Below are 27537 nucleotides of genomic sequence, written 5' to 3' on the forward strand. Positions count from 1 at the left end.
ACCTGGTTCATACCCTGAGAAGCTTTCTATGTCTGCACAGCTACAGGTTCTTACAAGCGTGGACATAGCTTTTGTCAACACCAAGAAGACAACCTTGGAATTGGACAAAGAGCAAACAATGAAGAAGCTACAATGCAAGCACCAAGAGTTAGTGAGTAGAGCCAACAAGAAATTCGACAAGCTCACCCAAGCAGCTAACTCCTAGTTCAATCAAGCATGGGAAACAATAGAAGAAGAGATGAGGATCATCAACCAGAACTATGAATCAATTGTAGGAAAAATTTCAGAACTTGTAGCTTTCAAAAGATCTATCCGTTAAGAGTTATGCTTCTTTGTTTAAAAAGCATTTGGTATTCCATTATGTTATAATATAATCCCTCTTGTCTGTTAAAAATAAAAAAAGAAAAAAAAATAAAAAACATTTTTTTTTGGGGGCCGTGATTTCCGAATGTACACTCCTAGTTTCGTCCGACTTTTATGAACTCCTGGCCTTAAACAAACACAAAATTGCTTCTTGCGTGCAAGGCCTGCGACGCAGCGGCTTCCAGAATCTGCAGAAAAGCCATGTCGGAGCTCTCTTCACTGTTGCCGTCTCTGCAGGCCCCAGTTTCATCCTCAGAGCTTCGTCCTCGCATCGCCATTTCACCTCGTCTCTTCAGAAACCGAAGGGAAGCCTCTGCAGTGGCTTCTAGGTTTTGCCAGCAAGCAGTTTTTTCACAGTTTTCTGTTTCTAAGGTTTCACCATGCCCGAGTTTAAGAGAGAAAGCAGAAGCAAAGGCGTCTGATTCTCAGATTTCTGTTGAAGAAGAAGAGGGAGAAGAAAAAGGAGGGGATGGAGATGACGAGAGCCTGCAGGATGAACTTAATACGAAAGCAAGTAACATGCTTAAAGAAGCTATCATCAACTTTGCTCAATCGGACCTGGAAGAGGCTGCACAAAAGTATGACATGGAAGAGGAACTCTTTGCAGAAATTGACTTTGCTCAGGTTAGAAGCTTTGCACGCTCTCCATTTGCATGTGCTTGCTTTCTGTATGTGCTGCTGTGCTATGGCTTTTCGTAGAGTTTTGTTTTTCTTTCTACGTGTTGCTCTGCAATGGTTATTCATAGACGTTTTTTTTTTGTTGGTTTTTTTTGGGGTTTTTTGGTTTTTTTTTTGGCTGGCTACTTTAGCATTCCATACAAGCCTTTATAGACTATTTTCATGCCTATTTCATCTTTTTTGTTGATCATTGAGGGTTTACCATTGGTCAATAATGTTTTAGATGATAGCTCAAAAGTGTGTGGTGTAGGGTTAAGCAGGGAGCTTTGATACCATGAGGAGTGTAACCTTGACTTATTTAAAGGTTTAGTTTCTGAATCTTTTTCATTAGTCAAGTCATCCAACTTCTGTGTGTTAACAGTTGAACGCTGATATGGAGGTGTACTCTGGTGATCATCGAGATGTTTTTTGATCCTTATATTAGTTGAAGAAAATCTGCTGGGAGGCATAATACAACCTTGTCCGTGCATGACAGAATGAAAACTGAAGAAAATGAAGGGGGGCTCCTGATTGAAAATGCACAGGCGGAAGCATAAACAAGACAAGAGAGAGAGTAGAGAGAGCTTGTGGACAAGATCACTTTTTATATTAGCTTGAAGCTTTACAATGGCAATTGGCCAGCAAGAGAATGTTGAACGTGTGGATAGAATAGTGCATAATGGGGGAACTCCTTATATAGTCCATGTGAGAGCTAGCCGACTGCCTCTAGGACTGGTTGACTAGCACAGGACAAATAAATAGGAGAAAAATATATAAAATACCCTAAAATAGGTACAACCCCAAAACACTGAGATGCATAAATTCTAACACCCCCTTTGTAGCTCATAATGTGCAATAGTCGGAAGAAAATAAGCTGATGAAGATGCAACCATGGACCCTCCAGCACCGCGAATACTAGAATCACCTCGGATAGAGCATCCATCAACCTGTTTCCTCGAAACAAAATGCCACCACGAATAGCAAGGAACTTTGCTTGGCCATGAATTCCCACACAAGTGTGCAGTGAACTCCAAGAATAGATGAGGAGCTGCTGGACACATTGTTACAAGACTGAGTATTTTATCTCTTTTTCTTAAGCATTGTGATTTTGTTTAATCCTATTTAGCATTCACTAATCATGTTTAATCCTGTTTATGCATGTGTAAGTTTGTACACATGTATGGATGCAGATACATTTTTGGTGTGCGTGTGTGCATGTGTGTGCATGCTCATGTGCATGTTTATGTGTTTTTTCACTTACCTTGTTGCAGGTGTAGCAGTTTCTCTCTTAGGATTGTTCGAGGGTCGGCCCAGTCAACAGTTGACATGTGGCACTGATGGCAAGCAGTTGACGTGTGGTACCTGGTTGCAGGCGATGAGGATCGCAAGGCAACCGATGTGGCTGTTGGGCTGACAGGGTTGCAGTTGATGACATGGCACAGTTGGCTGCAGGCGCTGAAGCAGTCGTACAGGCGGCTGGCACATATGGCTAGTCAGCTGATACAGGCGCACCCAAGTAAGAGAGGCGAAGGCGGCAGGCATGCGCTCACAAGCAAGAGAAAGAGAGTTGAAGCGATGGGCAACCGGGCAGCAGCAAAACGCGCAAGGAAAAGCACGATGGAGAAAAGCACCGAGCAGCCCAGTTTTCGAAAAAGAAGAAAACACTAAAACGCTACTCGTGTATTTTTTTTAAAGAGAGAGAGAGAGAGAGAGAGAGAGAGAGAGAGAGAGAGAGAGAGAGAGAGAGCTATTTCTTTTTGGGAAAAGCATTGGTAGTAGTTTTTTTTCTAAGGGGCAAAAGCACAGCTTTTCACCCCTAAACTTGTATAAATAGGGGGCCAAGGCTCCTGTATCCCACAACACAAATTGGGTGAAAGTTTGAGAAGATCTCCTCCACGTGAAGCAAGGAGGCATCTTCTCGGGAATTGTACAAGGACTATGCCGACCTCGAGTGATAAATAAATACCTGCGGGGGCACCACGCTTTGGGGCCATATGGTCTTTAGTGCAGGAGCACTCTAGCTCCACTTATTCTTTTTCTTCTTCCTCCAAGTTTATTATTCCAGTTCGTAAAGAGTTTTAAGTGTGATTAAGTGTGCTCACTGCCCGTCAAGTTTCTGAAGGCCGGTTTCAAGGTTCCATTGCCGAGATTCATCGTCAACTTTTTCAAGGGGCGAGCCTGTGGTCGACACATTTAATTCTATGGCTGGAACTAGTGCGGAGATGAAGGATTTATCTTCAGAAGAGGATGACTACTCTGAAGAAGATGAGGAAAGCGAGCAAGGATTACCTCCCGATATGCAAGAATTTGAAGATGATGATGTCACCTATGAAGCAAAGATGCAGAGCTTGATGGAGGGATTAATGGAACTCGCGAAGGATTCACGTTTTCCACAAAACTTCAAAGCTGATTTTAAACCACGGAAGCAAGGTAGATGTTATGATAGCTTGGCATCGAGTAGATTCGAGAGATTGTAGCAATCTGGAAGAATATAACTGAAATTGCTAAGGTTGCGTAACAAGCTTATCACTGCTAAATCACATTAATCCACTTTTAACCATGGCTGAAAATTGAAGTAAAACTTGTGAATTTTCAGCCAACAATACTTGAGCCAAATAGATGGAAGAATAAATGAGAGAGAGAGAGACGACACAGCATAGACCCGGAATGGCCGGGCCCCTTCATAGGAATACGAATTATTCCTCCAAAATTTTACAAGTGTATGGGCTGATTTGAATCAGCATGGTACCGCCATCAAACAAGATAGAAAACAAAGCCTTTGGAATCTCCTAGTTTGTATGTGGTGGCCTACCACACACACACAAGTATTGGAGAAACCATAGTCACAAGGGACGGGGGACGGTGACGGGGACGGGACGGGGGATGGCCATAAGTAGGGAACGGGGACGGGGAGGGAACGGCACTCAAAAAATACTTAATTTTTTTTTCTACTCTACACTTTTTCTACTTTGGAAGTACATCAAAATGAGCACAAATTTACACTAAAATGGTAAGCTTTTGAGTCATATTAATAATTAAGTAGATACAAAATCAGTCATGACGAGTCAGGACTAAGCCTTAAGGAGGCAGAATACATGGACGGACTCAAATGAGTCAATGACAAAAAAGTGAAGTGCTGAAGACTAGAGGCTAGAGGCTAGAGCTAAGTAGTAAGACCCATGAATCATGATCCATGAATGATCATCCATGTGAAGTGCTCGCGTCATGGTCATGGGTAGCTTGTGCCGAAGAAGCATCAAGCTCATCCTTAGTCTCATCCTCACTGGCATGCTGCTCCTGCACCTCATCCTCTTGTTGCTCTTCTTGTTGACTCATCTCCCACTCGGTGAAGGAATCTGCCTTCTTGGTCACGCTCTTGCAAAGCATTCGCAAGTTCGCGCTGACGAAGACAAGGTCATTGGCACGCTCTACCCCGAGTCGGTTCCTCTTCCTAGAGGCAATGTGGCTGTAGGTACTCCAAAGTTGCTCCAAGCAAGAGGAGCTGACGGCCTGGCTAAGTATGCGGATGGCAAGCTGTTGCAGCTCTGGTCCATCCGAACCAAAATCCTCCCACCATAGAGCAGCACCAACTTTGGAACGGTCAACCTGTGCATCATGACAGCCATAGGAGCCATGAAATGACATGTACATCGAAAGCTGGTCCCTGATCTTGTGCCTAACCGATGCATCAGGCATAAGACGATCCAAGATGATCCTCCATCCAGCGCTCACCTCCCGGTCGCTCTCCTGCTTGTTGCCTTGGAATTTTGGGTCCACCACATAAGCTGCTGCATGCAATGGAGAGTAGTAGGAATTCCACCTTCCTAGACACAAGGCATGGATCTCCTTGTATCTGTCTTTGTCAGGCACGAAGTCTTTCAACTTCTCTATCATGCGATCCATGGCCTCGTAGACCTTGTCTATGCATGGTTGCATAGCGTCTACAATCCTCAATAGGTGGACTATGGGCCTCACCATAGCATCTGTGGTCTTCACACGCTCCCACCAAGAGGCGTCATCCGCCCGTAGCCTAGTGTTTGTATGGGACTCTTGTATGGCGACAAACTCGTCGCTAAGGAAAAGCCCCCTCAAAGCACCGCTACAATCCTTCAACCGGCCCAACATGAGAAAGTTGTAGGCAAACCGGGTGTCGGAATATTTGAGGAGAGAGAGAGAGGACCTCTTGTTGAACTCATGCCGAAGTCTTTGGTGGTTGAGGACAAAGGAGACCATGGTGTTGGCCTCCTCAATGAGCGGGTTGATCCATGGTGTTGGCCTTCTCAATGAGCGGGCTGATCCATGGTAATGCCTCGATGTCCTTGAGGAGGTTGTTTAGGCAATGAGCCATACAAAAGGACACCGCGAGGTGTCCATACATACCATGGAGAATAGCTCCCGCCGCCCTATTGGAAGGCTCCCCATCCGCAACAAAGCCCACCACATGCTTGGGGCCAACGATCTCCATGGTGGTAGCCCACTCCGCCGCAAGCACATCCGCGCTCTTCCCAATGCTGGATGCATCATGAGATGAGATGAAGTACATCTCTCCGCGGGAATATGCAACCACGCTGTGAATACTCCTCTTGCGGGTGTCACTCCATCCATCGACAATGAGGGAGACTCCGTTCCTCTCCCATTGCCGCTTTGTGTTGTCGGCCACTTGCTCTACAATGCGCTTCTCCTTCTCGAGCAATGTAGTGCGCAAGCTCTCGGATGAGGGGGGCGTATAGGTTGAGCCATACTCCCCAATCTTCTTAACCATGACCTTGAAGTATTCCGACCTATTCAAGAAAGTAATTTACTAATGAGAAGGGGACTAGGATGATGAAAACATGAATGATGAATTGGCAATGATCGATTGCACTTACCTAGCCGCTTGAAAGGCAATGTGGTCGTGGAAGAAGAAGCGGGCCACCGCCATATCCACCTCCTCCTTCAACTTGGGGTTCCAGTTCTCCCCAAGTGTAGATTGTCGTCGTGGGCCACGTAATGGTTGAGAGGCCGTGGAGATGGAGGGTGCCGGCGTCGTGGATGGAGTAACATTCCGACTTGATGGTGAAGGTGATGGTGTGCATGATCCCGATCCACCACATGACTCCATTGTAGAGGCTTGAGTTCCTCTCCCCATCGTCGCGGGATCCACGGCCACTTGTGGTGTCCTTGTCACTTCGACCGCCTCGTAGACGCTAAGCTTGTCAAGAAGTTCCCGTCTCTTCTCGGGCGTGACATTCGTGCAAAACCTCACCTCATGCCCACTCTCATGCAAGAGGTGGGCTCGCACTTTGTCGGCGCCACCCGTTCGCCGGTACGGGCAAAGCTTGCATACCCATGGCCGTAGAACCGCCTCCATGAGCGGATGGGGTGTAGTTAACCTCCTCCCACCATGTCCATCCCGTTGTCCTTCTATGAGAAGCCCCGGCACGTGAGGATGATGCCATGGTTGAAAGATGGCTTGACTCTTGAGCCTTGAGGAATGAGAGAGAGAGAGAGAGAGAGAGAGAGAGAGAGAGAGAGAAAGATTTTATTAATGTCTTCCAAAAGACCGAACTCGGCCTATGAGACAAATCGGAGTACCTGTATGGGGTATCCTCTGTCATCCCAACAAAATGAAAAATAACTGAACAAAAAAAAACTGAATTTGGGTGTGCAGGGGATGGAGCTCTACTACTAGGAGAAATGCAAAGCTATATGCATGGAGTATACAATCATGATATGCAACCTAGCTAGCTCCATCCTATACCATACTAGGGGTATAAAATGGTATACATCAGTGAAGGGGGTGTCCACAGCTCCTTGAAGAACATGCCTGGGTGTGCTCTGAAGCGAGCCAGTTGCTCCGCACCCTCTTTGTGAAACTGAGCTCTGATCTCTGTCATCTCTCTTTGGTATAGTCGTGGTGTCCGAAAGCCAGGTGTCCTCTGTCTCCTGCGGGCTCTAAGTGTCTCTGCTCTCTGGAGAGTAATTCCCTGCCGTGTAGGGGCTGGGAGGGGGATGGGTCTCTGAAAAAATGCAATAATCTGTCTGTCGCCCCCCCCTCTGGAGCTGTCTGAGCCTGTAATAATGTCTCTCTGTGTCGCTGTATGTCTAGAATGTATCTCCCCAGTATGCGCTGGTCTGCTGCCTCAAAGATTTGGCGTAGGGAATGTGGCTCTCTGAATAGAATGGGATCTCTCTCTCTGATGGCTGTATATGCTCTGCATCTGCATACATAATGCTCCTCACTCTCCACCTCCTCTCTGCACAATCTACATACCCTCTCCTCTCGGGGGATCCGTGCTGCTCTGCCAATCTCAATCTCCAATCGGTGTGATGAAACTCTGAGTTGACCAATAGCCACTCGGGAGCCGTGTGGTAAAAAGCCCTCCATGTATCTAGGCCTCTTTATAAATCCATCATCAGTGATACTCATGAAGTGATCTCTGTAGTATAGCATCTTCGGTGGAAGAGGTTGTGTAGGCGATATCCATGTCTCTCGTGTATAGAGCTGCCATAGATCCTGTCTCAATACTCTGTTCCTCTCACTATGAGAGAGATGGATATGTGGTGCATCCCTGTCATACTGGAATGGTGGTAGATGATCCATGTCTAGGCCATGCTGTGAGAACCAATGTGTGACCTGTGCATACCATGATCCTCTGTCTCCTGCCTCAGCCAGCTGTCTAGATGCCTCAAAAGCTCTGTATGACAATCTGTCCTATGGCATCTCTCTGAATCTGTCTAGCAGGCATATAGTCTGAAATATGGCCTCTACCATCATAGGAGGCGCAGCAAACTCTACTCGGATAATGTCATGAGGTACTGACGGTTTGCTGCGTATCATGCGTGCCATCATGAGGGCCTGTGGTCTCTCTATCTGTGTCCACCAATGGGTAGCAAGGCCTGGCGCCCATACCGCTGCTCCATACATCAATGCCGGTGTGACTAATGTGTCAAATAGCCACCCCTTCGTCCGGGGCTCCTGAAAATGCGCCTGGTGGCACTGTCTCTCTAGCATAGCCAATGTTGCATATCCCCGTGTCAATCTAGCTCTGGCTGCTGAACCCATGGTGAAGCGTGTGGCTGCTGCAGAGAAGGTAACCCCTAGGTACACGTATGATGTCACCACCTCCACCTGGCATCCTGCGAGAGTGAATGTCAGCTGACTCCTGCCCTTTCTCGATGTATGAAAGACCATAACCTTGGTTTTCCCAAGGTTCACAGTAAGACCCCTCTGTGTGCAGAAATCATCGAGTGCATGTAGATGCTGCTGTAGACCTCCTGGAGACTCAGACACTAATACAATATCATCAGCATAGAGCATAATATGTACTGAGGTACCTGCAAAATCAACTCCATCTCCGCCTCCCCGTGTAATGAAGTCAGCCACCTCATCAATGTATAACCCAAATACCGTGGGGGAAAGTGGGCATCCCTGCTTCACACCAATGGTGCTAGCAATAGTCTCGGACATACCTCCTGGACATCTGACTCGCCCAAAAACCTGCTCATATAATGCATAGATGCCCCATGTCATATCTGCTGGTATGCCAAGAGATTGCAGGCGCTGAAAGAGCCTCTCTCGTGGTACTGTGTCAAATGCCTTGCGGAAATCCACAAAGCAGCAATAGAGCTTTCTCTTCCTGACTCTGGCCTGATCAATCATACATCTCAAAGTGAATACATGGTCAGTGGTAGAGAAAGCTGTCCTGAAGCCTGCCTGCCCTGATGAGCGTAAACCTGCTCGCTCAGCATATAAGCTAAGCTCTTGCTCCAGCACTGCACCATAGAGTTTGGCCAGCACGTGGCCAACCATAATCGTCCTGTAGTTGCTCGGATCGAGCATATCCCCTGTTTTGTGAATCGGCACAATGGTGTGCATCGTCCACTCCGCAGGCAAACCCTCTGCTAGTGCCCTGTTAAACAGGTGTGCAAGAAAAGGAGCTAAAGAATCTACTGCATATATGAGATGCTCACCCTGCAGGCCCATATGGTCGGCAGCCCGTCCATGCTGTAGGCGGCGGATAGCTTCCTGTACCATCGAGTGGGTAAAGAAGCTGGCTGTGGTAGGTCGAGGCTCCTGTGGCTGAGGTATAGGTGGCTGCTGTGGGGCATGGTATAGGCCCTCTGCATATGTGTGCCATGTCTGTGGGTTTGCAATAGGTGTCGGGGTCCGGGGCTCTCTGAAGTGCCGCCATGAGACAGGGCTATCTCTACTCATGAAGAAATGAAAGATCTCTAGCTCCTGTATCTCTGCGAAGGCCCGCCTTTTGCGGCGAGTAAGTCTCCTCATCTCTCTCCTCGACTCCTGCTCTGTGATGGCTCCCAAGGCTCTTTGTATGCGGAGCCGTGAGTATAGGGCTTTGCACTCGTCATCATACCATCTGTTCTGGGGCATAGTCCCAGGTCTCGCAGGCTCTCTTGAGGCCTAGAGCCTAGAGGCTTGGAAGTTGGAAGACTCAAGACTCAAGAGGCTTGAGAGAGAGAGAGAGAGAGAGAGAGAGAGAGAGAGTAGGGCGGCGGCTTGTGGGCCTTGTGTGAGAGACTTGGAACTTTGAGGTTGGAAGCTAGAAGAAGCTTGAAAGCTTGAAAGTTGTGTGCTTGTAGCCTTGTAGAGGCTTGTTCTTATATAGATAGGCAAGAGAGAGGCAAGCCTCAAGGGCAAGAGAGAGAGAGAGGGCCAAGCCTCAAAGGCTCAAGGGCCAAGGCCCAGCCATAAATGGCTAAGCGGTGACTGCAACGGCTGGAAACGGCGACTGCAACGGCTATAAACGGCGAGCGCAACGCAGAAAAACGCGCAAACGGCTCCCTACCGTCCCCTCACAGAACCGTCCCCCACTGGCGTCTCCGTTCTTGAGGCGTCCCCGTCCCCATCCCCTCTGAGTGACGCTTCTTAGGGGGCGTCCATCCGTCCCTTGCCGTTCCCGTCGTCGGTCCGTCCCGTTTCGGCGTCCCTCCGTTCCAAGCACTCGTCCCTTCCGTCCCCTGTGACTATGGGAGCAACTCACCCGTCTGTGTGCCACCCCAATGGCCTACCAATGGGTCACACAATCGGTTATCTTCTCTTGTTGCAAGGATGCTCACAGGAGTGAAGTCCTTTGACGAAGAAAATCAGCAAGCTCTTCCTCAACTCTTCAAAGCCTCTTCTTGAGTAGCACCTCCGTCTTCACATGATAGCCTTCTCTCTTGAAAAATGGTTCTCTACACTTGGTAGAGAAGAAGCTAGTCTTCTTGCCTTCCTGCTCTAAAAAATGCACAAGTTTACATGAACTCTCCTCTCCCAAAATGAAGGGAATCACCTCCTTTTATAGGTGAATTCCTTTCTAAAAAGCTTTCTTAGTTCAAAATAGAAAAAGATTACACATGTTAGGTTGCATGGGAAACTTTTACACATGTTTAGTTTTGCATGGGAAACTTTCCTTCGTCAACAAATAGAAAGAGTTAGTTCTCTTTCCCTCTTTGGAAAATAGAAAGAGATGCTTATAACTCAAGTTCTAAAACGAATTTGCATGTGCAACTGAAGAGACAGTTGCTGAGATGGCTTGGGCAAGTCGCCACGTCACCTCAAAAAAATAAAATAAAATATTTTTTTATTTTTTTAAAAAAAACAAGGGGGTTTTCGACCGTTCTGATTTCGATTCTGATTCCAGCCTTTGTTTCCCAAAAGATGAAGGAAAAGGCCTCAAAATCGACCTCCAACTTAAAAGGTATATATCTTGTAAAACTATCAAAATTGAAAGTAGTTTAAGTAAGAAACATACTTAACCTCCTACAAAATATAAGTCGCTAGAACAACAACTAGTATTATGCACAAGTTCGATGCTTTAAGATGAATGCCTAAATGTTCAAGCATTCTCAAAATCAGCATTTAATGCAAGATCTTCAAATAGCTTATTGTGCATGTGCCTAAGGCGAGTATCATCCATTCCATACACTTGTATTCATCTATACGCTCTCCCATAATTGTAAGAGTGCATAGTCCATCATGCTTATGAAGCATGTCCAATCATACTTCCCCACTTCGGGATGGAAGCATGTCCATTCATGCATGCAATATTATGCTCTCCCATTTCGGAATAGAAGCATGTCCAATCATGGTTCCTTGGAAAAGAACACATGTCCAATCATGAAGTTTGCCATGCTAGGTTAGACAACACATCCAAGTTTTATTAACTTCAAAATTCTTGATACAAAAATTCATGTAAGCTTATTAGGGTTTTGGATTGGGGATTTCTCACAAATACAGGTGGGTGACAATAACAAGAAATTTTGGAATGCTCTGCTAACGGTTACATCTTTTAGGCTCGTGTCATTGGTTGAGCAGGTAGAGACATATTGCCTTGGGTTACCCAAGGAGCTTTGTGATTATTGCATTAAAACAAAGGTCATTAATATGACTCAGATGATAGAAAATGCTCGGACTGGATGTTACAGGATTGAGTATTTTACCTCTTTTTCTTAAGCATTGTAATTATGTTTTAAACCTGTTTAGCATTCACTAATCATGTTTACCTGTATATGCATGTGTAAGTTTGTACACGTGTGTGGATGCAGATACATGTTTGGTGTGTGTGTACATGTGTATGCATGTTCATGTGCATGTGTTTTTCTCTTACCTTGCTGCATGCATAGCAGTCTCTCTCTCAAGGCTATTTGTGGGTCAGTCCTGCAAGTATAACAAGTACTGGTACTGTGACATGTGGCACACGTGGCATAGGTGACGTGGCAGCTGATAGGACTGGCTTCACAAGTGGGCTGCAGCTGATGTGTGGTTGGCCACGAGGCACATTGTAGCACAGGTGGCAGGGATGCAAGAAAGCGCAGGTGACTGGCTGCTGGTGGCTGACTGCAGAGGCTACTGATGTGGCATAGGAGGCTGGCGTGGCAAAGGCAGCTGGCTGCCACGTAGCAGGTGCTGTAGTCATGCAGGCGCACCAGCAAGAGAGAGAGAGAAGCGAAACACAAGGCAGCAGCGAAGCGTGGGCATCAGGCAGCAAAATGCGCAAGGAAAAAAAGCAATGGAGAAACGCCGGGCAGCCAACAACACGCAAGAGAAAAGCTACGTGGAATTCGAAAAACGCATGCGCTATGTAATGATTTTTTTTTAAAAATAAAAAAAGAGAAAAAAACCTTTGAAGAGTTTTTAATAAGTGAAAAGCACTCATAGAATTTTTTTTTTCTCTAAGGGAAAAAAGCATAGCTTTTCACCCCAAACTTGTATAAAAAGGGGGCCAAGGCTCTTGTATCCCACAATACAAATTGGGTGAAAGCTTCAAGGAGATCTCCTCTACGTGGAACAAGGGGATTTCTTCTCAGGAATTGTACAAGGGCTACGCCGACCTCCTTTGATACATAAATACCTGTGGGGGTGCCACGCTTTGGGGCCAATTGGTCTTTTGTGCAGGAGCACTCTAGCTCCACTTATTCTTTTTCTTCTTCCAAGTTTATTATTCCAGTTTGTAAAGAGATTTAAGTGTGATTAAGTGTGCCCACCGCCCGTCAAGTTTCTGAAGGCCGGTTTCAAGGTTCCATTGCCGGGATTCATCGTCAACTTTTTCAAGGGGCGAGCCTGTGGTCGACACATTTAATTCTATGGCTGGAACTAGTGCGGAGATGAAGGATTTATCTTCGGAAGAGGATGACTACTTCTATGAAGATGAGGAAAGCGAGCAAGGAATACCTTTCGATATGCCAGAACTTGAAGATGATGATGCCACCTATGAAGCAAAGATGCAGAGTTTGATGGAGGGATTAATGGAACTCGGGAAGGACTCACGATTTCCACAGAACTTCAAAGCTGATTCTAAACCACGGAAGCATGGGTCTGAGAAGAAAGCCAAGCCTCAACATTCAACTCCCATCTACCCAAATTTTCAGCCATACCTTGATTCTTCTTCTTCTTTTCCCCCACCTACCCATGGAAACCCTTTTAATACTTGTCACCCTGGTTACTTTGGCAGAGGCTCTGTCTTTCATTCTATGATGGGTGTACCCAACATGGGCATGACTAGGAGCTATGGTATGCATGGAGGTACGTATGGAGGTATGCCAGGAGGTATGTATGGAACTTTTGGTGGTGGTGGAAGTGCTTTTGGTATGCCTTGTATGAGAGGTGGTATGACGGGCATGGGATCTAATGTTGTGGGTAATTCTTTTCTCAAACCACATCCATATGATAATCTTGTTCAGGGCGAGAAGCCAAAAGATTATAAAGAGGGTGGTGCTGCGGTAAAGTTTGGTACTTTTAGTGGTGCAAAGGATCGTTTGAAGGCTCTCACCTTCATTCAACAGTTTGATGCAGCATTTTTTGGTGGTAACTTCACAGAGGCATCTAAGGTACGAAAGGCAGCTTCTTTCCTAAAAGGAAATGCTCTTCAATGGTGGTCGACACTTCTTCATCAGGGAATAGCACCTAACACTTGGGTGGAGTTAAAGCAAATCTTCTCTTCTTTATGGTTGACACCGACTTTTGAGGTGGATATTATGACAGCTTGGCATTGATTAGATTCCAGAGATTGTAGCAATCTGGAAGAATATAACAAGAAATTTTGGGATGCTCTGCTACCGGTCACATCTTTTAGGCTCGTGTCACTGGTTGAGCATGTAGAGACATATTGCCTTGGGTTACACAAGGAGCTTTGTGATTATTGCATTAAAACAAAAGTCATTAATATGACTCCGATGATAGAAAATGCTCAGATTGGATATGCCATGCTTACTGGTCAGATGTCAGGATTCAAGGATCAACGTCTCTTTTCCAAGAAAGCATCAAAAGAGGCAAAGGATTCAAAGGAGACCAAAAACACTGAACCACGAGAGAGGGGGCAATCCAAGAAGAGAAAATTTAAGCCCTTACCTCAAAGAACATATGAAGAAAAGAAAGAGCTTATTGCTGCTGGCAACAAATGTTTCTCTTGTGGAGAAGAGGGACATCGGTACTACAGCTGTCCAAAGAGAGCACTTAAAAACGCAGATGATTCACAAGAAGAGCCTACAAAGCAAAGAAACAGAAACCGTCTGCTGGACTAGTACGTGACTTGATAGGGATGAAGCAAGGGGATGCATCTTTATAGTTGTGCAGAGCATGGGGAAGACTTGGATATCAGCAGGTTTTGATTTTTTTTCGATCTTGGGGCTCGTGCAAACTTCATCACCCCTGAGCTTGCGGCAAAGTTGGGCATCAAACCAGAGGAGATGGGTGTGTTACATGAGGCTACTTTGGCTTGTCCTGGACATTCGCTTGAGGTTACACCGATCATTGGGAAACTGCGTCGCAATGTGCAGACTCACACGGACAGAGAGGATGATCTCTACATTATGCCTTTGGAGGGTTGTGATGTTTTGTTGGGTATGCCTTGGTGCCATAAGGTTAAAGCGGTAGTAGATACTTTCCACAGGAAAATCTCTCTCACTCACAAGAATAAGAAACACACTCTTGATGTAAAGCTTTAAGGAGAATGTATTCCTGTTGTATCGGCTTCGGCCATTTCTCGTTTAATAAAGAAACATCTTTCTGTTTACTTAGTGTTTGTTAAAGAGAATCAGGATACCACAGATTCTAACCTGTCTGAGTTGGACAAGGAAAGATTGGACCTTCTGAAAAGTTTTCAAGATTGTTTTTCAGAGACTGTGCCAGGGTAGTTGCCACCTTCCAAGCCTGAGGATCATGGGATTGATTTGATTCCTGGAAGTTCACCACCGAATAAGCCACCCTATAGGGTGAGTGCAGTCCAACAAGAAGAGATAATGAGCCAAGTGCGTGATCTGTTGGACAAAGGGTTGATTCAGCCGAGCTCTTTGCCCTATTGTTCACCAACGCTTTTGGTACAAAAGAAAGATGGTTCTTGGCAGATGTGCATTGATTAGAGGGCACTGAATAAGATTACCATCAAGAACAGATTCCCTATACCTCGAATCGATGATATTTTGGATTCGTTACAGGGAGTAGCTTACTTCAGTCGTATTGATATGAAGAGTGGATACCATCAAATTCGCATCAGGCCAGAAGATGTGCACAAGACAGCTTTCAGGACAACTTTTGGACTTTGAGTTTTTGGTCATGCCTTTTGGTCTTACGAATGCTATAGCGACTTTTAACAGGATGATGGATCAGGTTTTCCGACCCCACTGTGCTTTTGTGGGCACTTTCTTTGATGATATGATTGTGTTTTCTCATTCAGAGAAGGAGCATCGGGAGCATTTGACCAAAGTCTTTGAGGAACTCAGAAAGCATAGGTTGGTTGTCAACGGAAAGAAGAGTGAATTTTTCATGCAGGAGATTCACTTTCTTGGGCACATAGTGTCTAAGGATGGCGTCAGGATGGATCCAGCGCAAATTGAAGCAATAAAGAATTGGTCGGATTTGCAAACTATACATGATGTGCGAAGTTTCTTAGGGCTTTGTTCATATTACAGAAGATTTATCTGATTCTCTGCAGAGATTGCTTCACCTTTACATCACTTGGCCAAAAAGGATGTAAAATTTCGATGGACAGAGAAGGAAGTGGAAGCTTTCAACAAGCTTAAGAAAAAGCTAACCACTAGTCCAGTTTTGGTTTTACCAGATCTACAAAAACCTTTTGTGGTACAGTGTGATGCATGCGGGAATAGCATTGGAGCTGTTCTTATGGAGGATGGACATGTTATTGCTTATGAGAGTAGAACTTTGTCACCAGCAGAAAGGAATCTACAAGTGTATGAGAAGGAGCTTCTTGCGATTATTCATGCTTTTTCTACTTGGAAGCATTACCTTCTTGGGGCTGATTTCATTGTTCAGAGTGATCATCAGACTCTTCGATACTTTCTTACTCAAACGAAGCTCTCAGAAAAGCATATGAGATGGGCAAACTTTTTGTCCATGTTTCACTTTCAGATTGTTCATGTGGATGGCAAAAAGAATGTGGTTGCAGATGCCTTGTCTAGGAAACTGTCAGAATGCGCAGCGGAGATGATGACCAAACCTGGGAACACGAGCAAACGCAATGCAGAAAAAATAGCACAAGAGAGGGAGAGAGATAGAGGCGTGTAACACTGCTCTATATACACAAAGAAGATCCCGAATACAATACACCAATGGCAAGGGGTTGTGGGGCCATTTTATATGGCCCCAAGCATGCAGTCGGCCTGCATCAGGGACAGCCGACAGGACACCAAAGGAGCCCACGATCTGCACACAGGAGTCGGCCTGCATAAAAAAGTCCACGACCTGTCCAGACTAGTCGGCCAGCTCCACAATGTGAACACAAGCATACTGATGCAGTCGGCCAGCAATTGGGTCCTCCTGCCATCACAGGGCAGCCTCCCATGCCAAGAAAAAGTAGAGAAAAATGGGAAAAAAATATGGGGAGTGAGGAGAAATGAGAACAACACCTACAAGGGCCGGCACACCCACAACAAAGGCCCTGGTGTGTACAGAAAGACAGGAGATGACTTCTAACACCCCCTCTCAGCTCTTGGCTGTGAAACCAACCACAGGAAGCTAGGGTGCCGCCTGAGCAAATCCTGAGATAGCGACTTCGTGAAGAGGTCCACCGTACTGTCCTCCGTCGAACAAAACTCTAGCAAGATGTCATCAGCAATGATCAGTTCACGAACAAAGTGCCTCTGGATGACCATGGGTTCCTCCAGTGGAAGCCCGATTGAAACCGGCCTCTGGTAGAAACCAAAGTGCGGTAGACTAGCAGTCACCTATCCAATTGTAGTCCAGACAATTAACAAATAAACAAGAGCTAGAATGCTCCGAAACAAAAAGGAAAACGACACCTGTTGGCTCCAAAGCTTGGCGCCCCTTTTGGTATTTCTTTATTCAATTTCAATGGAAAAGTTTAATTGAGTACAACAAAGCCAGTCAAGGAAAATAAACCTGCATGTCCAATCTGGCAACTCTCAAGACCTCTTAGCGTCGAGGATACACATACAGATTTGTGTTCCACAAAAGCAACACACTGCTATCTCCTCTAATCAACCAAGACAATGCAACAGGGAAGCCTTGAGCATGCATCTGGCTGTTCCATGATCATAGCTTCAAACTCAGCCAAAGAACAAATCCACCATCCAACTCTGTTTCCACCCTTCAAACTGCCACACCCCTCCTCTCACAAAGGGCCAGAAGAAACAACTCTGAAGCAGTCGTAAGCCAGTGGAAAGAGAGAGAGAGATATTCAGCAGATCACTGCTGTCCCTCAGTCCAATCCTCCTCAAAAACACCAGCCTTGAGAGTATAGAGTATGCTATCCTGAAAGTGCAACCACCTGCCTTTGCCCTCTAGAGCTCACACGAGAGAGAGAGAGAGAGAGAGAGAGAGAGAGAGAGAGAGAGAGAGAGAGAGAGAGAGAGGTTCAGACTGCACCAGCTACCCTGTACAGTTCTTCACCAGTCGGCTTGCGCCAACTGACCAACAACCGCCTGTCTCAGCAACCGCCTGTACCTGCTGGCCTACACCGTATGTACCCACCTGCATCAGAAAAAACTGCAGTCGCCTGCGTTAGAAAATCTGCAGCAGCATGTACCTGTCCTTACCAGTCGCCTTGCAGTCGCTTGTGTCAGAAAAACTGCAATAGCCGCTTGTACCTATCCGTACCAGTTGCCTTGCAGCACTTGTACCAGGTTGTACTTGTCCGTACCAGTCTGTACCTGCAGTTGCTGTACTGTACGGCTCTCCTTCACGCGACTTGTACCAGCCTGTTCTCCACACAGCTAGCCGATTAGCCCCCTTTCCAAACGTAAGAGAGAGAGAGAGAGATGGAGAGGGAGGCGTGTACTCTAAAAGTGGAGAAGCCCCCCCTCCATAATTATCCTAGTGGTCCTTAAAGTTTTTAAAACTTTGTAAGGGCCACCCAAGGTTATAAACCTTATAAAGTTTAATACCTTGGTCCCCCTTCACACTTGGGGGTGTCCACACATGTTACCTTTTTGTCCGAACACCCAAGTATGAATCTTTAAAAATTTATCTTGCTCACCCACCACCATGCCCACACTTGTGCCGTTCCAATTTCACAGGGTCATGACACCAATCTTGCAATGCAACCTCTGCAACCTCACCACCTCACAAGCAGCATCACAAGCAGCCCGGTACTCTGTCTCTATTGACGACAAGGCAAAAGATGACTGCCTCTTACTGCTCCATAAAACTGTTCTTGGGCATCTCCTTGTGTCCTGATCTCCTCCCCAAACTGAGTCACTCCAACCGTGGAGTCGGACTCCATCAATCAATCCCCCTCTTGTGTAAAAGAGTCCATGATCCTTCGCATGCCACACGGTAACTCCCCTTCCTCTACTTCTGGCCGTGGAACCTTCAACCCCAACAACGATGAAATCAGCAAGGTCGTAAGACTCCAGAACAGATTCCATCATAACCTTCCATATGCTGTAGTTGTTCTTGTCCAACTGACGGTCCACTGGGAATGTGGGGAGTGTAGGGATCTTCACATGCCTCTCGGCCATCTCTAGCAGATCTGCCGTTGCGGGGATGTACACTAAAAAAGGGTGGGTGGGTGGGTGGGTGGGAACAAAGAAGAACTTACACCTGCAAGTGGCTGTCCAGCAAAGCAGCCCGCTGTTCTCTTGCTTCTCCTCTTCCCGAACAGTCCACCAATCAGCAACGCAACAGTCCCCCTCTTGCTCACACAAATCCCAAGAACTATCTAGAGCCTAGGGCTCTAATACCATGTCAGAATGCGCAGCGGAGATGATGACCAAACCTGGGAACACGAGCAAACGCAATGCAGAAAAAACAGCACAAGAGAGGGAGAGAGATAGAGGCGTGTAACTCTGCTCTATATACACAAAGAAGATCCCGAATACAATACACCAATGGCAAGGGGCTGTGGGGCCATTTTATATGGCCCCAAGCATGCAGTCGGCCTTCATCAGGGATAGCCGACAGGACAAAGTCCACGACCTATCCAAACCAATCGGCCTGCATAAAAAAGTCCACGACCTGTCCAGACCAGTCGGCCAGCTTCACAATGTGAACACAAGCATACTGATGCAGTCAGCCAGCAACTGGGTCGTCCTGCCATCATAGGGCAGCCTCCCATGCCAAGAAAAAATAGGAAAAAATGGGAAAAAAATACGGGCAGTGAGGGAAAATGAGAACAACACCTACAAGGGCGGGCACACCCACAACAAAGGCCCTGGTGTCTACAGAAAGACAGGAGATGGTTTCTAACAGAAACCACATGTGGCCACCGTCTCTATTATCTTTCATCATGAACTTGATGATATGCGAGAACAGTATGCTCATGACTCAGATTTTGAGCGGATTTTTGATCGTTTGACTGAAGGAGAGCGAGTAGATCATTTTTCTCTCAAGGAAGGATTTTTGATGATGCATGACAAATTGTGTGTCACATCTCAGTTGAGGCAGAAGGTTTTGACAGAATGCCATGCTCCGCCTTATGCAGGCCATCGTGGTATTGAGGCTACAGTGAAAGCTTTGGAGGCATTCTTTTATTGGCCTACTATACATAGGGATGCTGATGCTTTTGTTCGTGATTGTATCATTTGTCAGAAGGTGAAGTATGACCGTCAAAAGACACGTGGGTTACTTCATCCTTTGCCTATTCCAGATAGACCGTGGGAGAGTATTGCTATGGATTTTATCTTTGATCTTCCTAGGACAAAGAGTGGGAATGATGGCATCTGGACTATCGTGGATCGTTTCAGCAAGCATGCTCATTTCATTCCAATCAGGAAGAATATTAATGCAGAGCAAATGGTGAGGATATTTTTAACAAATATCTGCAAGTACCATGGGATGCCCAGATCTATTGTTAGTGACCGAGATCCTCGAATGACGAGTTTATTTTGGAGAGCATTGTTCGAGAACATGAAGACTTCGTTGAAGTTCTCATCGTCTTTTCATCCACAAACAGATGGGCAATTGGAAATTGCCAACTCAGTTGTGTTGGATCTTCTAAAGTGTTATGTTTACTGCCACATGAACATCATCAATCCCTGATTAGGACAACATTTAGGGCATCATCAGTAGTAGCAGCATCACCATCACCATCACCATTTGATCGATAACATCAACATCAACATCAACATCAACGTCAACGTCAAGGTCAAGGTCAACATCAACATCAACATCAACATCAACATCAACATCAACATCAACATCAGCGTCTATATCACTAGCAGCAATATCATCATGGAGGACATGGATGCCCGGTCGGCAGTGACAACAATGCAGTTGGCTGCTATTTGGAACATCCAAACAGCCAGTCGGCCAGGCATCAAAGGTCGGACAACAGCTTGGGCAAGACATGAGGTCAGCGCAGCATTTATAGAAGAAAAAGCAATAATTTTCTTGTCCAAGAGCTGGCCGACAACAATCCTGCTGGCCGACCAGCACTCCAATCAAGTATATAAGCATGAAGTCATTAATCAAGTCATACATTGAGTATTGTCATCATTTCATCAGTAGAAGTTATCAATAGAAGTCATGTAGGGCCAGAGGTCACCCCTATGTGGCTGACCAAGGGTCTCAAACATGTAAAGTCAATCAACCACCTTTTTGTACCATATGAAATACAAGAAAACCTGACTTCGACTATCTCTCTCTTCTTCTCTCTCCTTTGTCTTAATCGTGTTTATTTCAACATCTTGTTCTTAATTAGGCTTAGGGTTGCGGATGAGTACAACAAAGTCTTCTATGCATGCAACATAACCCCTCTAAGAGGTGGCTCACACACAAAGTACACTTTCACATTACCACTTCTAGGAGATGGTTCACACACATAAACAGGTAAGACCTTGATTCCCAACAAACCTCCCCCCCCCCCCAAGGAATTCCCTCATAGTGTTTCAAGGATAAATCTAGGGTCATGGCTCTAGTTTAACATGCCAGTCTCATGGGGTCCCAAGGGTAGAGACAATATAGGCTCAGGTCACTTACACACAAGAGAAAACAACACACAACAATATTGAAAAACAACATACAACTTGGACTTTAGAAAGCCTAATCGTCATGACAATAATTAGCTTCCTCTTTGGGAAGCTATGTCTCCTCCATGTGTCAAGGATAAATCTAGGGTCATGGCTCTAGTTGTCAGAATACGCAGCGGAGATGATGACCAGATCTGGGAACACCAGAGCAAAAACGCATGCAGAAAAAAACAGCACAAGAGAGAGAGAGATGTAGGCGTGTAACTTTGCTCTGAAATACACAAGAAGATCCTGAATATGATACAAGTATGGTATGGGGACTGGGGGCCTATTTATATGCCCCCAGATGGGCAGTCGGCCTGCTGAAAAAGCCTCCACGACTGTAGCATCAGTCGGCCAGCACTGAATGAAGCCCACGACTGTATATTTCCAGTCGGCCAGCAGTACAGAGGTCCACGACTGCTGTTGGGCAGTCGGCTAGTTACCTGTTTGCTGATGGGTCAGTCGGCCAGCTACTCAGTGCTCTTGCCAAATCAGAACTGCCTCCCAAGCCACAGAAAAAATGGGAAAAATAAGGGAAAAATGCGGAGAGTGGGAAAAAATGATAAAACACCTCATAAGGGCGGGCACACCCACAACAAAGGCCATGGTGTATAAAACTGGACAGGAGATGACTTCTAACACCCCCTCTCAGCTCGTGGCTGTGAAACCAACCACTGGGAGCTGGGGTGCCGCCTGAGCAAATCCTGAGAGAGCGACTTCGTGAAGAGGTCCACTGTACTGTCCTCCATCGAACAGAACTCTAGCAAGATGTCATCAGCAACGATCTGTTCACGAACAAAGTGCCTCTGGATGACCATGGATTCCTCCAGTGGAAGCCCAAATCTGCATTGCAACCTCTGCATCCTCACCACCTCACAAGCAGCATCACAAGCAGCCCGGTACTCTGCCTCTGTCCGCGACAAGGCAAAAGATGACTGCTTCTTATTGCTCCGTAAAACTGCTCCTGGGCCTGAAGTAGATCTCCTCGTGTCCGGAAGTCACTCCAACCGTGGAGTCGGACTCCATCCAACAATCCCCCTCCTGTGTACAAGAGTCCATGATCCTTCGCATGCCGCAAAAACCACAGGAAACGCAATCGTGCCTCCCAAAGAGACATCTGCAACCATGAGCTCAACTGCCTCATCAGGAAGCTCTCGTCCAATCTGGTGTCCATCAACCAGATCAATGAACCATTCTGCTTCTGAGTCAAAGAGGCATCACAAGGATCAACACCTGTTACGGTGCACAAACAAGTCTTGGAAACCTCCTGAAGACCACGCAAGGCCTTTTGAAACTTGTCAACCACCCCCTCTGAATCCGGAACCACAAAGCCTGGAGAAACCACCTCCTTCTGCAAGTAATCACCTGCCACCTGCCTGGCTTTCCGAAAGGTCCCCGTGGAAAGAACATCCTCATCTACTGGAGGTTCTTTGTCCCGAACACGAGAGACATTAGAGCATAAGTGACCTGTTCAGTTTCCTCTGACTCACGAACACAAGAACCACCAACATCAGTACTGGGAAGTTCTTGCCAACTACTGCTATCTACTGGTAAGCTATCCACCATTTGGTCTCGGAAAGCCTGTACCTGCAGCGTATCCACACTTAAGTGGCCATTACCAGACTGCCACTCATCACAAACCTGAGGACCTGGGAGAGAGAGTGCTATAAGCTTGTAAACTCCATTCTCCACTCCATCTTCCCAAACCACTTGGCTGGTTGCTTTGTCCCGGAGAGCAACAAAAAGCTCATCAAACTTCACCCGTACGCCAGTCTTGCAAACTTGATGCACTGACAACAGATGAAAACCAAGTGCCGGAACATACAACACCTGGGAGGAATGCTTCCTCCCTCTGCCATCGGGAACTATCTCCATCCTGTCCTCACTGTGAACTGGGATAGTGGACGTATCCCCAGTAAGAATATGACCAGAAAGCCTGCAAAGATCCTATAAACCGGAATGGGAAGGAGTCATGTGCCTGGAAGCACCACTATCGAGAATCCACTCCCGGGTATCCGTTGCAGAGAATCCTCCAATCTCCTCCTTGCCTGAAGAAAATGAAACATCGGTGTCCATGCCTCCGAACCTCCACCCTGAGGAGGGTTCGTGAATCGTTCCTCCTGGTCCAGGACCATGGGCACAAGCTCCTCCCACGTGATGGTGCTGAGCCTGCCACTGGTAATCAAAGACGAGTAAAATGCTGAGTACGAAGAGGGCAAATGTGACAGCAACGTTATGGCCATGTCCTTTGACGATATCTCCTTCCCAGCCTGAAGAACTTCTTGCTGAAGAGCCTGCAGCTTGTTAATATGCTCCCGCATCGTCGACGACTTTGCAAGGCTCATAACCCGCATCTGTACTTCCAAGGAAATCCTCTTCATGGGCGATACCCTGTTGTAAAGTGAGGCCAAATGCTGCCATATACCTCTGGCCAGCGTCATATGCTTTACATGATTGATTACCTGTGGTGTGCAGTTGAGGAAAATAAACGAACGGACCCTGGCGTTGACATGATCCCACATCTGTGTATGGGCCTCCCGGTCCTTTCGGGTTGACGGTAACTCCCCTTCCTCAACTTCCGGCCGTGGAACACCAACAACGACGAAATCAGCGAGGTCGTAAGACTCTAGAACAGATTCCATCATAACCTTCCATATGCCGTAGTTGCTCCCGTCCAACTGACGGTCCACCGGGAACGTGGGAGTGTCGGGATCTTCACATATCTCTCGGCCATCTCAAACAGATCTGCCATTGCGGGGATGTACTCTGAAAAGGGTGGGTGGGTGGGAACAAAGAAGAACTAAAACCTGCAAGTGGCTGTCCAGCAAATCAGCCTGCCTTCCTCTTGCTTCTCCTCTTCCCGAACAGTCCAAAACAGTCCACCAATCAGCCACAAAACAGCCCCCCTCTTGCTCACACAAATCCCAAGACCTATCTAGAGCCTAGGGCTCTGATACCATGTCAGAATACGCAGCGGAGATGATGATCAGATCTGGGAACACGAGAGCAAAAACGCATGCAGAAAAAAACAGCACAAGAGAGAGAGAGATGTAGGCGTGTAACTCTGCTCTGATATACACAAGAAGATCCCGAATATGATACAAGTATGGTATGGGGGCTGGGGGCCTATTTATATGCCCCCAGATGGGCAGTCGGCTTGCTGAAAAAGCCTCCACGACTGTAGCATCAGTCGGCCAGCACTGAATGAAGCCCACGACTGTATATGCCCAGTCGGCCAGCAGTACAGAGGTCCACGACTGCTGTTGGGCAGTCGGCCAGTTACCTGTTTGTTGATGGGTCAGTCAGCGGCTACTCAGTGCTCCTGCCAACTTAGAACTGCCTCCCAAGCCACAGAAAAAATGGAAAAAATAAGGGAAAAATGCGGAGAGTGGGGAAAAATGATAAAACACCTCATAAGGGCGGGCACACCCACAACAAAGGCCCTGGTGTATAAAACTGGACAGGAGATGACTTCTAACACTAGTTTCTCATGCTAGTCATGGGTCCCAAGGGTAGAGACAACGTAAGAATAGGTCACATACACACAAGAGAAAACAACGCACAACAATATTGAAAAACAACATACAACTTGGACTTTAGAAAGCCCAATCATCATGACAATAATTAGCTTCCTCTCTGGGAAGCTCTATCTCCTCCATGATATTTGCTTCTGCCTTTTTGTGAAAGGAGTTCTTCTCATTGTGGTTATTTTTTCCACAATGTTGGATGGCTTCTTTTGTAGCATGTAATAGGTTGATTGTTGTAACATGCAATAAAGCCTTCTTTATACCCGTGAGTGTATGCAATTGCACTTTGAGTGTCATGTGCATCCCGCACTTGGATGCCACGTGGATATATCTGAACAAGAAGGTGCAAGACTTGGAGTGGAAACTGGTCCCAGGTGAGCCCAGTCCGGGACGAGTCAGCCAGGATCCACTCTACGTATCCGAAGTCAGGTGTGCATTGTTCTGCACAGGAAGCAGTGTCAGTCTGTACTGTGAGTCTCTCTATGGAATGATGTCAGATGACCTGAGTGTTTGATTTGTAGATGCCAGGCATATGTAGGAAGCATGTAGCATTGCATGTAAATGGGGGCAGGCCCCTCTTTCGGTGTGACTCGTGTCCCTAGAAGGACGGTTGGTTTTTAGCCTCTGGAAGTCTCCCACACGCATAGTGGATGGTCAAGTTTCGGTCCAAAAAGGAAGTGCATTTTCTCGCTATAGCGAGCTTCGACGAAGAGAGAGAACGACAAACTTCGGAACAAAGAGCACCAGGCAGTCCTTCGAGGGCGGCAGACATGAGTGTGCATGATATGTTCCAGCAGATGAAGTGAGCAATCGTAGAACAGAGCACCGAATTGGAAGAGCAGAAGGCGCATATCTTGGCCCTGGAAGAGCGCACCCATTTTCCAGGTCCTTTTTCTCCATCTCCTCTTCCCTCCCCTTCTGTTTTCCAAATTTTGATAGTAGATCCTCTACCGAATGACCCTTTTGAAGGGTTACGACCGTAGCCGAGTTCGACCCTCAAGTTGCAGATGTGAGCAATGGAGATTTGATTGATAGAAGACCGTGCGGCAGCATGATGAGGATGACAACTATATGCTATCCTAACTGTTGGATTAGTAAGGGATTAAGGTTGTTCATGCAGATGATTAGCCATGGCATGGGCGTGCATGTGACATTCCCTTCCGCTAAACTTGATGACAAGGTGGACACTTTGTCATCCTTCCTCCCTAGACTGCTATTGACTTTGAATTGCTATTGACTTTGACCTTCTACTTTAGCTGACTTTGACTTTAACTGATATTTTTTGTTTGAACACCTTCACTCCTGAATTTTACTTCCAAGTCTTGCTGAAGAACTGAGCATCTGTTCAACTGGTGTCCCCATGCCTGCTTTTCCCTTACCCTCAACACAATGGTGGGTCACTTGCCGGAACTGATCATGCCTATTGCTAGGCCTTTGGAACTGATCTGAGAGCTTAATGATGTATTGGTTATGCATACATACCCTCAGGGAATGCTTCCTCTAGCTTTGCCTGTTGCATACCGCTCCATTTGCTACTTTGCTGCATTCTTCTTTGGAATTGTGCACCTTTCTTGGGACTATGATTAGTGGGCTGAGCGTGAATGCTCTGATATCAATGTTGCATGTGTGGAAGGCCTTTGTTGTATTGATCCACAACCCTAAACTTGATTAAGAACAAGATGCTGTTGTGGGCCAGTTGTTTGGACAAATAATCATCAAAATTCTGATAAAAATATTGCGGTCGTCTTCAATGTTGCCCCTTGTGCTGGCCTTCACACTGACACTAGTCGACTGGCTGCTTGAATCCTTTATGGGCTGCCGATTGTTGGTTGGAGGCCCTTGATGGCTGTGGACTTGACTCATTGTAAACCGGCCTCAGATTAACCAAAGGGCGGTGGAACAAACATTTGCACATAAAACACTTCAACACCATTGAGGACCTAGAAAAGGAAAACAAACAGGGGGAGCTAGAATGCTCCTGCAAAATAGTACACGGACACCGATTGGCCCCAAATCGCAGTGGCGCCCCTTGCGGTATTTCTTTAATTGATTTTAAGAGCTTTGATTACAATATAAGGCTGGGAACTCAGCCGTCCCAATAGAACTCCTGAAGCCTGCAAAGAATCTGCATCTGGCTTCTTGTCCACACGGCATCCACAAACAAGTCCAGCCATTGTTCATATCAAAAGACTCTCTCACACTGAGTCTGCATACAGAAGCTTTCTCTCATGATCAAGGCTGCCACAACCATCCATAGCCTCTCACACTATGAACAGCATCACACCCTGACACATCCAGTGCTTCTGCATCACAACACAGACTCCCAAACTGTCTCTCAAAAGAGAACTCGCATCACAGCACAGCATACCATACAGTTGACACACCTGTACAAACCCTCTCTACCATCCAAGGGTACTATCCATCTCTGTCATGGATTCCCTGTCCCTAGTCCTATCAGTAGCAAGGCTGTACCAAACATGTGTCCACTCCTGTACCTTCTGCCTGCATGTGACCTATCTCCTGGAGAAACCCAAAAACATGTTTCCTCGCCAACAACGGCATACATCTAGTTACCTGTTCCCTCATGAAACATCTGGCAACATAGAGATGCCCATAGCTGTAGGTCCCACTGTTCCTTTCTAGCAGGAAGAACACAATCTGCTCCATGAGCACGCAGCCATGCGAGCTTGCATCACTCCCATGCCAAGAAACATAACCACATGACCTGTACTTGCAGCCAAAAACCCAAGCACATGGCTGAATTTGCGACCAATCAAAAACAGCCCATAAACTGTCCCAAAACAGTCCTGAATCAAAGCATAGAAAGGCTGAAAGTTCCATCTGATGAACGCCATCGACATGATGTCTATGTTCATGGAAAACCAACCACTGTCCACCTTTGTATCAAGAGAGACCAGCCCTTGTCTACTCTTCAGCAGAGGGAAAGGGAGAGAGAGAGAGAGAGAAAAGTTGGCCCGTGTCTCTGCCCTGTAGCGCAGCACAGCAGCCAGCTTCAATCTCCTAAAAGCATGCGTAAAGGAGTATTAGGCTGCCCCTGAAGCCTCAGTCGTACGGCCCGCCT

The 27537-nt window shown here is 46.5% G+C and overlaps 1 protein-coding gene across 1 annotated transcript in view; it reads left to right on the forward strand.

Moving 5' to 3' along the window:
- The first annotated feature begins 473 nt into the window (after positions 1–473).
- LOC147632730 (uncharacterized) overlaps positions 474–27537 on the forward strand; it is a 43007-nt gene continuing 15943 nt past the window's right edge. The window contains exon 1 of the mRNA XM_086807568.1: positions 474–987. Within this exon, the coding sequence (XP_086663694.1) occupies positions 565–987 (423 nt within the window). The 5' untranslated portion in view covers positions 474–564. The remainder of the gene's footprint in view (positions 988–27537) is intronic.

This window comes from Cibotium barometz, chromosome 13 (assembly GCF_041138505.1).
Source record: "Cibotium barometz isolate CiBa-2024 chromosome 13, ASM4113850v1, whole genome shotgun sequence".
Classification (NCBI taxonomy): Eukaryota; Viridiplantae; Streptophyta; class Polypodiopsida; order Cyatheales; family Cibotiaceae; genus Cibotium; species Cibotium barometz.